The 12,923-nt window shown below is 39.8% G+C and overlaps 1 protein-coding gene across 4 annotated transcripts; it reads left to right on the forward strand.

The window, feature by feature from the left end:
* Nucleotides 1-8,486: 8,486 nt before the first annotated feature.
* LOC141827484 (protein FAR1-RELATED SEQUENCE 6-like) lies at nt 8,487-12,550 on the forward strand. 4 transcript variants are annotated; one of them, XM_074714744.1, is made up of 8 exons: nt 8,487-8,650; nt 8,877-9,010; nt 9,096-11,272; nt 11,342-11,452; nt 11,582-11,686; nt 11,833-11,901; nt 12,018-12,085; nt 12,185-12,550. In XM_074714744.1, exons 3-7 carry the CDS (start codon nt 9,122-9,124, stop codon nt 12,051-12,053), a joined length of 2,472 nt encoding a protein of 823 aa, XP_074570845.1. In that variant the 5' UTR covers nt 8,487-8,650; nt 8,877-9,010; nt 9,096-9,121; the 3' UTR covers nt 12,054-12,085; nt 12,185-12,550. The 4 variants fall into 4 exon arrangements, with proteins under 4 accessions (XP_074570845.1, XP_074570842.1, XP_074570843.1 ...); XM_074714741.1 differs by having other exon boundaries at nt 12,359-12,550; XM_074714742.1 differs by having other exon boundaries at nt 8,487-8,596; nt 12,359-12,550.
* Nucleotides 12,551-12,923: the final 373 nt, after the last annotated feature.

A 12,923-nucleotide genomic window follows, 5' to 3' on the forward strand; every position in this document is an offset into this window, starting at 1 on the left:
ACTTCACACAAAATTCATATCTGACCTACTCCCAACTCAAAATCTGATTGTTATGCTCATCCCCAGTGTTATACTCTTTCCAGGCAGAAAAGAAGGAATCCAATCCAAATATTCTGCTCCAAATGTCTGGAGATGAACTCTCCCATTCTATTGGCTAACCAACTGAGATCCAGTTAGAACAAATGCCGGTGGATATTACATTTCCAAAAGTAGTTTTCTTAACATTGATTTAGCAAGTGCATAATGAATAAATTGTAGAAATGATTACTTAGAATCCTCTTCTCTAATTCTATATCCTACACAAACAACGTAGATGGCATTGCATTGCCAACGAAAATCTAATATAATAATTCAGCTATCATGATATTTGATATTATATTTGTGACTCCTGAAACCCATAATCAGATTGACAAACCCTAATCATGAATACAGATTAAAAGTGCTGAATACAGATTTAATATATTAACCATAATTAAAAGTGCTGAATACAGATTTAATATATCTTGAGAAATTTGAGTATTTTTTGTTTCCAGGCTCAGGCACATAGAAATAGGTTTAACAAAGACATTACAAAAATGTACAAGATTCTGTATTATTAGGCTTAGAGATGTATGACAAATTAGAAGAATGTGATGAACTTGAAGATGCACGCTAAGAGAAACCATGCAAGAAAAGAGGAAAAGTATCACATATGCAGGAAATGTAACACAACGATAAGAGACATGGTTTCAATTCCTGCCTCACAACCAATTTAATATATTTAGAACATTGGAAGAACATCTACGGAAGTTATTATCTTCATACCAAGAACACTTCTGTCGCCTCCAACTCGATCCATTCTACCTTTCCAGTAGGCGAAATCGTTTCCATCGAAGTATGGTGGTCGTGCGGTGCTGTAACCCTCTTGAAATGCCATTAGTTGCTCCGGTTGATGGTTAGATCCTCCGAAACGGAACCTTGCTCTGATACCACTTGTTAGGATCGGTTGAATAGCTAGAGGGGGGGTGAATAGCGTTTCTCGATTTTTCTTGATCTTTCTCTGCACAGAGATTAGCGGAAGCAAAAATATAAAAGAGAAAGACAGAGATCAACGCTAACCCGGTTTATTTTACTTGGTATCCACCTCCGCAGAGGTGACTAATCCAAGGATCCACACGCACGCACACACCCGATGCACTATGAATCTTCTCCTTCTCGAAAACTCGAAGGCGGAGAAACCTTTACACCTTTTTAGATCTCCTCAAAATGATATGAAATATTGTCTAGGAGGAGAGGAATAAAGCAGAGATCTGAGCACAAAAACGCTCACAAAAGAAGCACAAAAGAATGAAAGAATAGCGAAGAAGATGAGTTGTTCTCGTGCAGGCTTCTTTTATAATCTCTGCAACATCAGTCGACTGCTGGCAGGGCCAGTCGACTGATGCCTTCAATCGGCAACAAAATCTTGCATTAAATGCCATTAAATGCTTGCCAATTTTCTGCAACGTTCAAATCACAGTCGACTGTCCAAGACCAGTCGACTGGCGACAGTCGACTATCCATAATCCCAGTCGACTTCCCAGTCGACTCCTGTCTTCCTCTGGCTCGACTGATCTTTCTGTGTGCGTCTGATTTATGAGCAGTCGACTGCTGGCAGGGCCAGTCGACTGGTGAAGCTGAAAAATCACATTTCAGCTTCTCTTGACCTAGACCTCGGCCTTCAAACACCTCCCATAGCCTCATGCCTCCCTGCACTAGCCTGAGATGCTTCCATCAGCTTCGTCATGTCAAGTCCTTGCCAAGACCACCCTTGGACTTCTCCTTGCCAAGACTACCCACTTGGACTTTTGCTTGCCAAGACTACCCACTTGGACTTTTGCTTGCCAAGACTACCCACTTGGACTTTTGCTTGCCAAGACTTCCCACTTGGACTTTCTCTTTGCCAAGACTACCCACTTGGACTTTTGCTTGCCAAGACTTCCCACTTGGACTTTTCTTTGCCAAGACTACCCACTTGGACTTTTCTTTGCCAAGACTACCCACTTGGACTTTTCTTTTGCCAAGACTACGCTTGGACTTTCCTGCAAACTTGCATCACACATGTTAGATCAATAAGAATTGCCTAACTTTAAACATGGTTTAGCCAAACATTGAAACTCAATGCACTTGGGGCAACTATTGCACCAACAAGGGGCGGGAGAAGCGGAGAGGCACGAAAGGGGGGGGGGCGGGAGAAGAGTAGCTACTAGCTAGAGGTGCGAGAGGGGGCGGGAGAGGCACGAAAATGCGGCGCGGGGGAGAAGACGAGCTAGAGGTGCGAGAGCGGGAGAGGGACAAAAATGGTGCGGGAGAGAAGAGGGAGGCGTACGAAGGAAATCGCGGACTCGCCCGCTAAAAAACCCTGGATATAAACCATCAACGACAACACTAAACGACAATACTTTTAAAAGCGTTGTCTTTGGCACCTCTAGCTCGTATTTGACACTAAACGACACTAAAAGACAACGTTTTCGACAACGCTTTTGTAAAGTGTTGTGGTTGACCCCTAATAGACAACGCTTTCTGTACAAACGTTGTCTTTTGATTTCAAAAGACAACGCTTTTGACAAAAAACGTTGTAAATTGAAATACCACAACGCTTTTGCTAAAAAACGTTGTCTTTGGGGCGTTGTCTATTAACATTTTTCTAGTAGTGAATTAAGATTATGGAGAATAAAATATAACCTAATGTTGTTTGATTCAACCTTAGGTAATGCCATAAAAACTTATTTGTTTAGAGAGTTTAGTGTATAACCTTGTTTGATATTTACTGTACTACCCTTAGTTCAATTCTTAGACACTTTTGCAACTAAATCAATTTGATATTTGTTGGTCAGGGTGTTGGCGTAATAGAACAGCGCCTCCACGAATTGGTTGCTAAGGGCGATAGTGTTGTGGTCAACTTCCTACTCCATCACCACCATTACCTTGGGCAATAACCCCACAGCGACGCCAAGAAGCTCTCCGTTGGCGACGACAACATTGTCGAGTCGTTGCTCAAGTTGTGGTCCTTGTCAAGGCACTCGCCCAACGTCAACTGCTGGTCGATCATCGTTGTCGCTGCTCATTCAACTGCCTAAATGGCGAGCAGGGTGTGGAGCTGGAGGACAGAGCTGATGGCCAACACCTCCCCTATTTTAACATGAAGGCTCTTGATGTTGGGTTTTTCCAGGTCGCAAAAACCGCTTTTGCATTGCGAAAACCTCGGAAACCCATGCCAAAAGGATCCGTGTGAAAATAAAAATTACACATACATGGTTTTCTATCCTATATCTACTTTAGATCTATATGTTTAGAGCATTACCCTTGATGCGCATCCCTTCGTAAATCCCGCTCGTCCAAATGGTGCTCGTCGGATCTTGAGGGAGTCAAGTGTACTCCCCTCTACAAGTATCCATACGGACAACTCGAGGGAGACCAAAACCTTAGAGTGTGCTAGCACCCTTGATGAGGTTTCGGCCAAGACTAGAGGAGAGGGAGAAGAGAGGAGCAAGAGCAAGGAGGAAGAAGCAATGAAGTGAGTTGAATGAAAAAATTCATTCCTCATCAACATAGTGGCTGGCCACTTTAAGTGGGGAGGGGGTTACAACTCCTCCCTTTAATGCCATGAGTTATACAACCCTTTGATAACTCCCATGAGGTGGCATCCTTGATGATGTGGAGCATCATCATTGACCATCATTTATGCCACCTCAACTTGAAATTAATTGGTCAAGTCAAACATTGACCATGAGGTGGCATGAGTCAAGTCAACCTTAACTATGACATGGTATAAAGTCAAGTCAAATTTGATCATGATGTGGTATAAAGTCAAGTCAAATTTGACCATTAAGTCAAGTCAAACTTGACCATTAAGTCTTCCTTCTTAAGTCAAGTCAAATTTGATTTCTAATCTCCCATGGTTGATCAAATCAACTCAACTAGTCTAGTTTGGATTACATTTAATCCAATTTGATTCATCACATGAATCTAATTTTCTTGGTTCATCATATGAACCTAATCTCCACCTAATTGTCCTTTGTGTGTAACCCTATAGGTTGTTATAACGTTGGCAATGCTTCTAAACCAATTTAGAAACATAAACAATGAGCGGTATCTAGCAACACATCATTGCTACCCAAGTTACAAGAATGTTGAGATCCAACATCACCATTGTGACTACCAATTGTGACTCTCACAATATGTGACCATGTCCTTCTATCCTTGATATCATGATTGATCAAACCGAGGCATAAACTGTGTCATCCTCTAATCAATCTATGTCTTGAACTCCAAGTAGACTCACTCCAATCAAATGAGCTCAACATCTCATGTTGACTTATTTGGGCATGGTCATGCACTTTAGTGGTCTCACTCTATCAAGAACTATGATATCACTCCCGTTATATAGGAGGGATAGATCTAATCTACATTACTCATATCCCTCCACATAATTTGTTACATACCCGGTAATCGCTTTTATAGTCCACCCATTTACGGGTGACGTTTGACGAAGCCAAAGTACACAACTCCTTATGTTGGGACCATGGTGACTTCAGGTCCAAGGACTAATAGTCATACTAATAGTCACATGAGAAAGTATATGATACTCACATAATGATCCATGATACTTTCTCATGGCGGGTCATTCAGTATTCATTCTCCAATGCATACCCATGTGTCAACTTGATATCTCATATCCATGACTTGTGAGATCAAGTCATCGTGTTGGCCTACATGCTAGTCTCGTCGCATTAACAATGTCCCTGAATGTTAATACTTGACTAGGAATCATTAAGAGTAGTGTTCTCTATATCATCTCACCATCGATTCAACCAATCGATTGATATAGATATGAACGATCTACTCAATGACGTTATTATACTTAGTTATTTGGCACTAATACAAGTAAGTATAATAACCATAAAGAAATGTCTTTATAAATATATGGAAATATGATACAATGAGTCCATACATCAATCATCATATGATTGACTCTAGGGCTCTCATTAACACTCGACGTCATGATTTTCCAATTTGGTGGTGACTAGGTTGAATTGGAAGGGGATGTCGAGCCACTCGACCTCCTCAGAGAGGCAGACGACGATATGGTTGAGTAGCTCATTATGCTCATGGATGCCGTGATCTTGAGGTGCGGCTGGCCCTTGGGCCGCACTCTCAACCCCTAGAGGAGGGAGAGCCACTGTGTGGGGTTGGAGGCGTTGAGGTTGATAATGTGCACCACTTTCTCCCCCTCCATCGCATTCATGATCGCTTGGTTGGAGACGACGTAGGAGATGTAGAGAAAGGAGAAAAGATCAAAGAATTGGCAGGGGTGTGGCTGCCTTTGCGACGGGGTGAATGCAGTTGAGGGTGTGGTAGAGGTTGACCACTTGTAGAGGGCGCGCCGCGTGAGTGCCTCGGAGAAGTGGGAGGCAATGTGCTACATTGCGTTATCGTTGGGGCGGTCAATAATGTGATCGGCTCTAGGAAGGTGTTGGAGTGGTCGAGGCTGTCGGTGGTAACCTGGTTGGCATAGTTGAGGAGGAGGTGGATCAGGCAGAGGTCGTGCTTGTCGGACTTGAGCTCATGCAGCCACGGGGAGTAGGGTGACGACGACAAGGACGACAGCGAAATAGACATCAACGAGAAAGTCTTGAGGGGCAAAGAAGACACCGACGACTACGATTATGTTGCCCTCTAGGTCCTCACTTACGATTATGTCATCCGCCTTCTCATCATTCTTTTCCATCGTCAATAGACGAGACAGTCTTCCAAATTACATAAAAAACATTTCTTTGGTGACTTCTCCGCCTCCAGCCTATGGGAAAAAAACTCGAATGATAATTAAAAAAAAAAATTTTGTTAACTCCATAATTATGAAAACCCTTACACTTCCCAAAGTAATTACATTCCGAGTTACATGTCACATTTGCTAACATGGCGGGCATGCTCCATTACCTAAGAATCATTCATTATTAAACCAAACATGGTTAAACATCATAACCTTAGGTAAATAATTAAAGTTATCAACAATAATCCTCAATCAAGCATGCCTTTAATTAGGGTGGCCCTTTACGCCAAAGCATGTTTGATAGCCACCGGGCTGCCACATACTTAATTATACTTGTTTCAACTTCATTCCTCAATTTGACTTGAACGAGGGACACATGATGATACTCAGATTATTTTTCGAGTGGTCACTCTTGTTGGGATGTATACTATAAGCTTAGTTTTTATATGAACATCTATTTTGAAATGAGGATCACTTTGGTCAAATATTTATATTTTATATTCTTTATATATGTAATGCAGTTATCCAATTAATTTATATTGTAGATAACATGGTGTGTGGTGTCACACAGAAGATCATGTTATCAGTTCCTTATAACTTATAAATAGTAGCTCACAACCAAGATGGATTGTGACAAACTATTGGAACGGTTGTAGTGTAATTGATATTAGTTTATCTTGACTATAAAATTATACTAGTACATTTTGTGTGTATTGAGTAGGACCGTTTGAGATCGATCGTTCGATTTATACTGAATATATAATCGAACTAGATCTCTGTTATTATGGATGTACATACTCTTAATCTCAATATAATAACAAGCACATATACTTAGTATTTATTTCTTTAACTTATTAAAGGGTGAAATTTATTCGTTAAATCAATAGGTCCGATGAGTTAGAAAATAATACTATTTATATGGTATATTGTTGATTATTGAAGGAATCTGTGTCCTAATTATTTAGGCTGATGATGTCCCCTTGAGGAGCTCATAAGGATTATCATGTAAACCCTGCAGGTGGACTTAGTCCGCATGATAATAAAGTTGAGTGGTACTACTTTTGAAATTGAAAGTTAATTAATTGACGGGCATACGATATCTTAAACACAGAGAAATTAATGCACTCATAATAAAAAGGAGCTCATATTGTAATATGGGATTGGTGCGGTAGTTCAATAATAATCCTTTAGTGGTATATGTTATTATTGATGGACTTAAGTTGGGTGTTTAGGCAAAACACAGGAAGCCCAAGCCCATCAGGAGACCTAAATCAATTCCTCCTCTAGGTCTCTGTTGTAGCCTCTAGATAAAATCTCGTATCCATCTAACAGAATTATGTTAATTTTGTTATCTAACAAAATTCTGTTAATTCTGTTATCCAATAGAATTATGTTAATTTTATTATCCAATAAAATTTTGTTAATTTTGTTATTTTTTTCTAAACTTCCTAAAGTGGCAAGGCTATAAAAGGAGGAGAGGGGGCGGTGCTATGAGATGAATAATAATCTCTTCTAACCCGTAGGGTTGGCGCCCCTTTTGTTGATCCTCCTTGCTTCATCTCTTAGGGCCGACGTCCTTGCTTTCTTCTCTTAGGGCCGGCGCCCTTGCTTCCTCCCCTAGGGCCGACGCCCCTTACTTCCCCTCCTTGATTCCCCTAGGGTTGGCGCCCAAAGCCAAGAAGAAGAGAAAAGGACAGGTGGTGGCTTGGAGAGGAAAGGAAGAGAGGAAGAGAAGAAGAGAGGAAGAGGAGAAGGTGGTGTCTCAACCATAAGTTCTTCCTTTTCTTATTGCCATCGGTTTGGAAGAGAGAAAAAGAAGATTGGGTGGTTTGTCTTGGTAGATTGTCGCCCACACGACGTCTAAGAAGAGGAGAGGAATACAACAGAAGATCAAGAGGTCTTCGGGTAACGAACAATCATCCATACAATCTCAAAAAGAAACGTACAACTAATTTATTAATTCCGCTGCATAATTAGTTTTTCTTTTGTATGAATCCTGAATACCAACACAAGAGTCCAACGATCTTATGCTTCGATCAAGGTGTGATTCGATTGGTCAAGAACTTGCTTTATCAATCAAGCACATGGCTGATTGAAGATGTAGGTTGCTTGGAAAGGTTCCGTCCCTGTAAAATTTTTGTATGACAGAAATTGAACAGGACAGAATTCCAGACACCTTCAACTCTCGCTTCTCAATAGGCCAATCCCAATTCCGAATACCATCATACATTTCAAGATATTACACACATTTTTTATGAATTTTATTCAACAAATGGCCAAAGAACTAAATGAATAATGACTTCATTTTGTAGCATCTTTTATATATACCATATGTTAAAAACTTATAAAGGAAAAGAAAATTCTAAAGTTTCAAATGAGGAGGAAGATTTTACGTACAGGAGATTTTTTTTTAAATGAGAATTCTGTGTAATTTTTTTATGTGAAGAATTTTCCTCTGCATAAAATTTTTATGTTTTATTTCCATCCTACCTTCCGTCAAAGTAAACAGAGAGTACCGTTATAAACACGATTTAGTTGGAATTTTGCCGTGCGGATGCGGGTTTCACATGCCACACAAAAATCCGCAAACAGTAATCGCACCCGTAAATTGCACACCCAAACGAACCCGACTGGGTGAGAAGTCCGGGTATTCCGGGTCGGGTGCCAATAACAATCGCAGCCCACTTCTTCGCTCTCGCCGGGATGAACCCTAAATTCTCTTATCTTCCCTGATTGAGCAAGAAACTGGCTTTGAATCGATCGAATCGAAGTGTTTGTCCCTTCGCGATCCTTGATCTCATCCAGGTTCTTTTCCTTTTCTTTTGCCCGATGCTGCTGTTGCCATGAGCATATACCAAGGTGTTGCATTTGCTATTCGATCATGCTATCCTCGAGTTTCAAGATCAAAAATTAATCTTTCGCATCATTGTCTGTTTGCGTAGATGTTCTTTGGTTCCGTACATTCATGCGTCCTTGATTTTAGACGCAAATCTTTTTTTAGTTTTAAAAATATTTTTTCCATATTGCTTTTTTTTTCAAATTCGAGGAATTTCTGTTGTTCTGATTGTTCGTTGTATCATTGAAGTGGGGCATAGGGAGGAGAAATGATTGTAAAGGATAGTGATACTTTTTAGATGTTATGTATGATGAGGAGGGAGCTGCCTGCATGAGCATGGGGGAATGAAGCATATCGGCTAGATACATTACATCTCACAACTGGTACATTGTAAATAGAATTTCTATTTCTTGCTGCAGGTTACTCTGCAAGTCCACGCTGCCAGCATCCTTTGTTCTTATTTTGCAGGCTAAACTTGTAGTTGTTTCCAGAGTATGGAAACTGATACAGTCATTGAAGGAGAAATCATTCAGGCCAAAGAACTAGTTATTGAGGATGATATTGTTGAGGGGAAAATTGATAAGGCTGAACTTGATGGTCAATTACCATTGGTGACCGGAGGAGATGATGGCGTGCCTCATTTGGGGATGGTGTTCAGCTCCTATGGGGAAGCTGTCACTTTCTATAAACGATATGCGATGCGCACGGGATTTGGTGTTACTATAAAAAAGTCATCTTTTACAACTTATGGACTTTGCCGACGACTTGTACTTGTGTGCAGTAAAGAGGGCAAGGCACAAACAAAAGCATGCTACCATCAATCTAGGCCATCAACAAAGACAAATTGTGAAGCTGCATTTATCGCCAAACTATGGGGTGATGGTTTGTTGCATGTAGTTGAAGCTAAACTTGAACACAACCATGAACTTAATCCATCAGAGGCTCACCTCTTTAGATGCTATAAAAATATGTCTAGTGGAGCAACTAAAGATCTTGCCGTGCGAGCTGCAGGACGTGAGCACTTACCATATGTTGGTTTGGAATTCTTAAACTCTATTGATGATGGGCAAATGAAGCTGGCAGAAGGTGACAAGGATGCCATCTCCCAGTTTTTTGCACGGATGCAGACCAAATATCCAAATTTTTTTTACATGCTGGATCTAGACATGGAAGGTCATTTAAGGAATGTGTTTTGGGCTGATCCTAGGTCAAGATCAGCATATCATTGTTATGGTGATGTTGTTTACTTTGATTCAACCTATCTGAAAAATGAATACAAGATTCCTCTTGTTCTATTCATTGGGTCAAACAGTCATGGCCAACAAGTGTTGTTAAGCTGTGGTTTACTTGCTGATGAAACCCCTGGAAACTACTTGTGGTTATTTAAGGCCTGGCTGACATGTATGTCGGAGCACTATCCAAATGCTATCATCACCGATCAATCTAAGACTATTCAAAGTGTGGTTGCCAAAATATTACCAGAAGTCCGCCATCGAATTTGTCTGTTTGATATAAGTAGAAGTATTCCTGAGAAGTTAAGGGAACATACAGAATGTAAGACAATTCATAAGGCCATGACTGAATTAATACACAATTCTTTAAAAGTTGATGAGTTTGAAGAAGGCTGGAGGAACCTGACTAAAACATATGAACTTGAGGCTAATGAATGGTTGAACTCTTTATATGAAAATCGGAATCTATGGGCACCTGTTTATCTGAAGGATATGTTTTGGGCTGGGTTGTCCACTACACTCGACGAAAAGGGTGCAAGTCCTTTTTTTGAGGGGTTCGTTTATCCTGAAACTTCTTTACAGCAATTTTTAGAAAATTATGAAATGGTTTTGCAAACCAAATATGAGTTGGAAGCAAAAGCAGATTTTGACTCATACCACAAGAGCCAGATTACGGTATCAGATTCTCCTATGGAGCAACAACTTTCTGAAATATACACACTTAGCATGTTTGAAATTTTCCAGAATGAGTTAAAGGCAGCTCTTTATTGCCAGGTTTCACTGGTAAAGGTTGACGGCTCTCTATCTACGTTTGAGGTACGAGTATGTTCCTACACTGGAAGTGTTGAAAGAGAGAATGCCAAGTATTATGAGGTGCTGTACCATGTTGATGAATTTCAGGTGCAATGTATATGTGGCTTCTTTCAGTTCACAGGGATCTTATGCAGACATGCTTTGTCAGTTCTAAGTTTGCAGCAAGTGTATGAGGTTCCACCTCAGTACATCCTTAATCGTTGGAGAAAGGATTTCAAGCTTTTGAATGCTTTGGAGCATTCCTCGAAAGACTTTTATGGCAATCGTCAGGTTGAACATTATGATTCTCTTTCTTTGCGTTGCCTTCAACTTGTTGAAGTGGGCATGGTGTCCGATGAGAAGTACCAGCTTGCTTTGAAGTTAATTAGAGAAGTGGAAAGATCTCTGTTAGATGATAACACGTTTCAGGATTTGCACAACAGGCTTGTGTCTTCTGTTACTAGGTTGACTGGAAGTGATGAAAATCATGCAGCATCACTGGCTGGTATCATTGATGGTGACAAAACTTCTAATTCTGTTTCAACTAAGCGAAGAGGACGCCCACCCAAGAAAAGGAAAGAATGTGAAGCAGAACCAGTTAATGACTCAAATGGCAAAAAGGTACTTTGGTAATGTTGTATTCTGTGTGCCTAATATATGTTTATTAACCAAACTCTCTACTTTGATTAGGACCCTTTGAGGACATCAACTGATGGGCACCAGAGTAATTTGTTTCAATCTTCATCAACTACTGCTCAATTTGGCACCAATGATAGGACACATGGCATGATTGATATAATGGTGACTACTATTTTTACCGAACAATTCTTTATTTGCTAGCTTACTTATCATTTTTTTAGTTTTATTTATTTATTTTTATTATCCACAATCTCTTCTTTCTCATTTTTCATTGTAATATTGTCTACCCAGGAAGAAGTCAACCAAAATGACTTGGGATTTGGTGCCCATTATGGACTGCAAACAAACCACCAGCATCCTCTAGGCAATCAACTACAAACTGGCCCTCCATTGCAGGTTCGTAACATAGATGCTAGAACTAATATTTACTTCTCTTCTTAGGTTGTTGTATTTTTTTGGGAGCATGATTATATCTGTTTATCGTAGTATGCTCATCGATAGTTTGGAATTCATCTTTTAAGGAAAAAGATTTATGTATGCAGAGCCATTTTGGACAGCAAAATCTTGGAGATCCATCAAGAATGCATTGGCACATCCAACAAATGTTGCAGGTTATAAAAATTGAGAATTATTTTCTCGCACGATTTTGATTATTTACAAACTTAGTTGTTGTTGAATATCAAAACTTTCCTTAAAAATGATTTGTGTTTATACAACCTACAAGCAGGAAAATCAGACACCATTTGGTAGGAGGCCTGGGTAGTGAGGCCATTACTTTTCTCGTATCAACCTCAGGTATGCACTGAAGTTCTAAAATAGGTGATTCTTATATTTTTCTCAAGGCTAGTTCAATTTGTTATTCCTTCGTGTTCAACATCTCTATAATCCATCCAGGTGAAAAGGTTCGACATAAGATTGGGCTAGTCGTATTTCTAACAAAACTTGACCCGATCTAGTCCCGCCGAACCAATTAGACAATCTACACTACAAAGCGCAATATAATGTAACTAGTCTTGTTCTCTCATGAAGTAGTATCCTTCTCATATGACTTGCGGGTTTCCTTTTCAGCAACATAAGCGATTGTTCGACGAGGAATGTTGGCTGTTCATAGAGATTGCAATGTTTGCTGCTCTTCTTTGAGAGGAAGAAGACAACTACACCATCAGCCAGCCAGGCATTTTGAATGGTCCTCAAGTGGATTTGTGTGCTCTATGGAGATCATGATGCCATATGGCTAATCGATTTTTTTTATAATGTAAATATGGGCGTTGTATAATCTATTGGAAGCATTCGGTATAAAACTTTTGCGTCGCTCGTTTTTACCATGCCTATTATCGACATCAATTTTTCATTTTCCTTTTATTATTAATTTACCATGTGATGTATTAGCATGGATGATTATTAATTTTCCAATTATGTTTTGTTTGGGACTCAGTTGGTTTTTAAACGGATGTGAAATGCTTTTCGTTGGATCAATTTGTCTTGATTTACCTCCTTATATAGGGTTATTGGATCAATGATTATTCTATCCTCAGTTCTTGCATGTGAGTTGTTATAATATGGTTTAGGGATTTATTTTCAATGGATGTGAAGTATTTTGTTGATTGTCTTACTTTCTTATATTGGGTTATTT

Source organism: Curcuma longa, chromosome 4 (genome assembly GCF_044706935.1).
Source record: "Curcuma longa cultivar G26 ecotype Majalengka, Jawa Barat chromosome 4, ITB_CL_G26_1.1, whole genome shotgun sequence".
NCBI classification, from domain to species: domain Eukaryota; kingdom Viridiplantae; phylum Streptophyta; class Magnoliopsida; order Zingiberales; family Zingiberaceae; genus Curcuma; species Curcuma longa.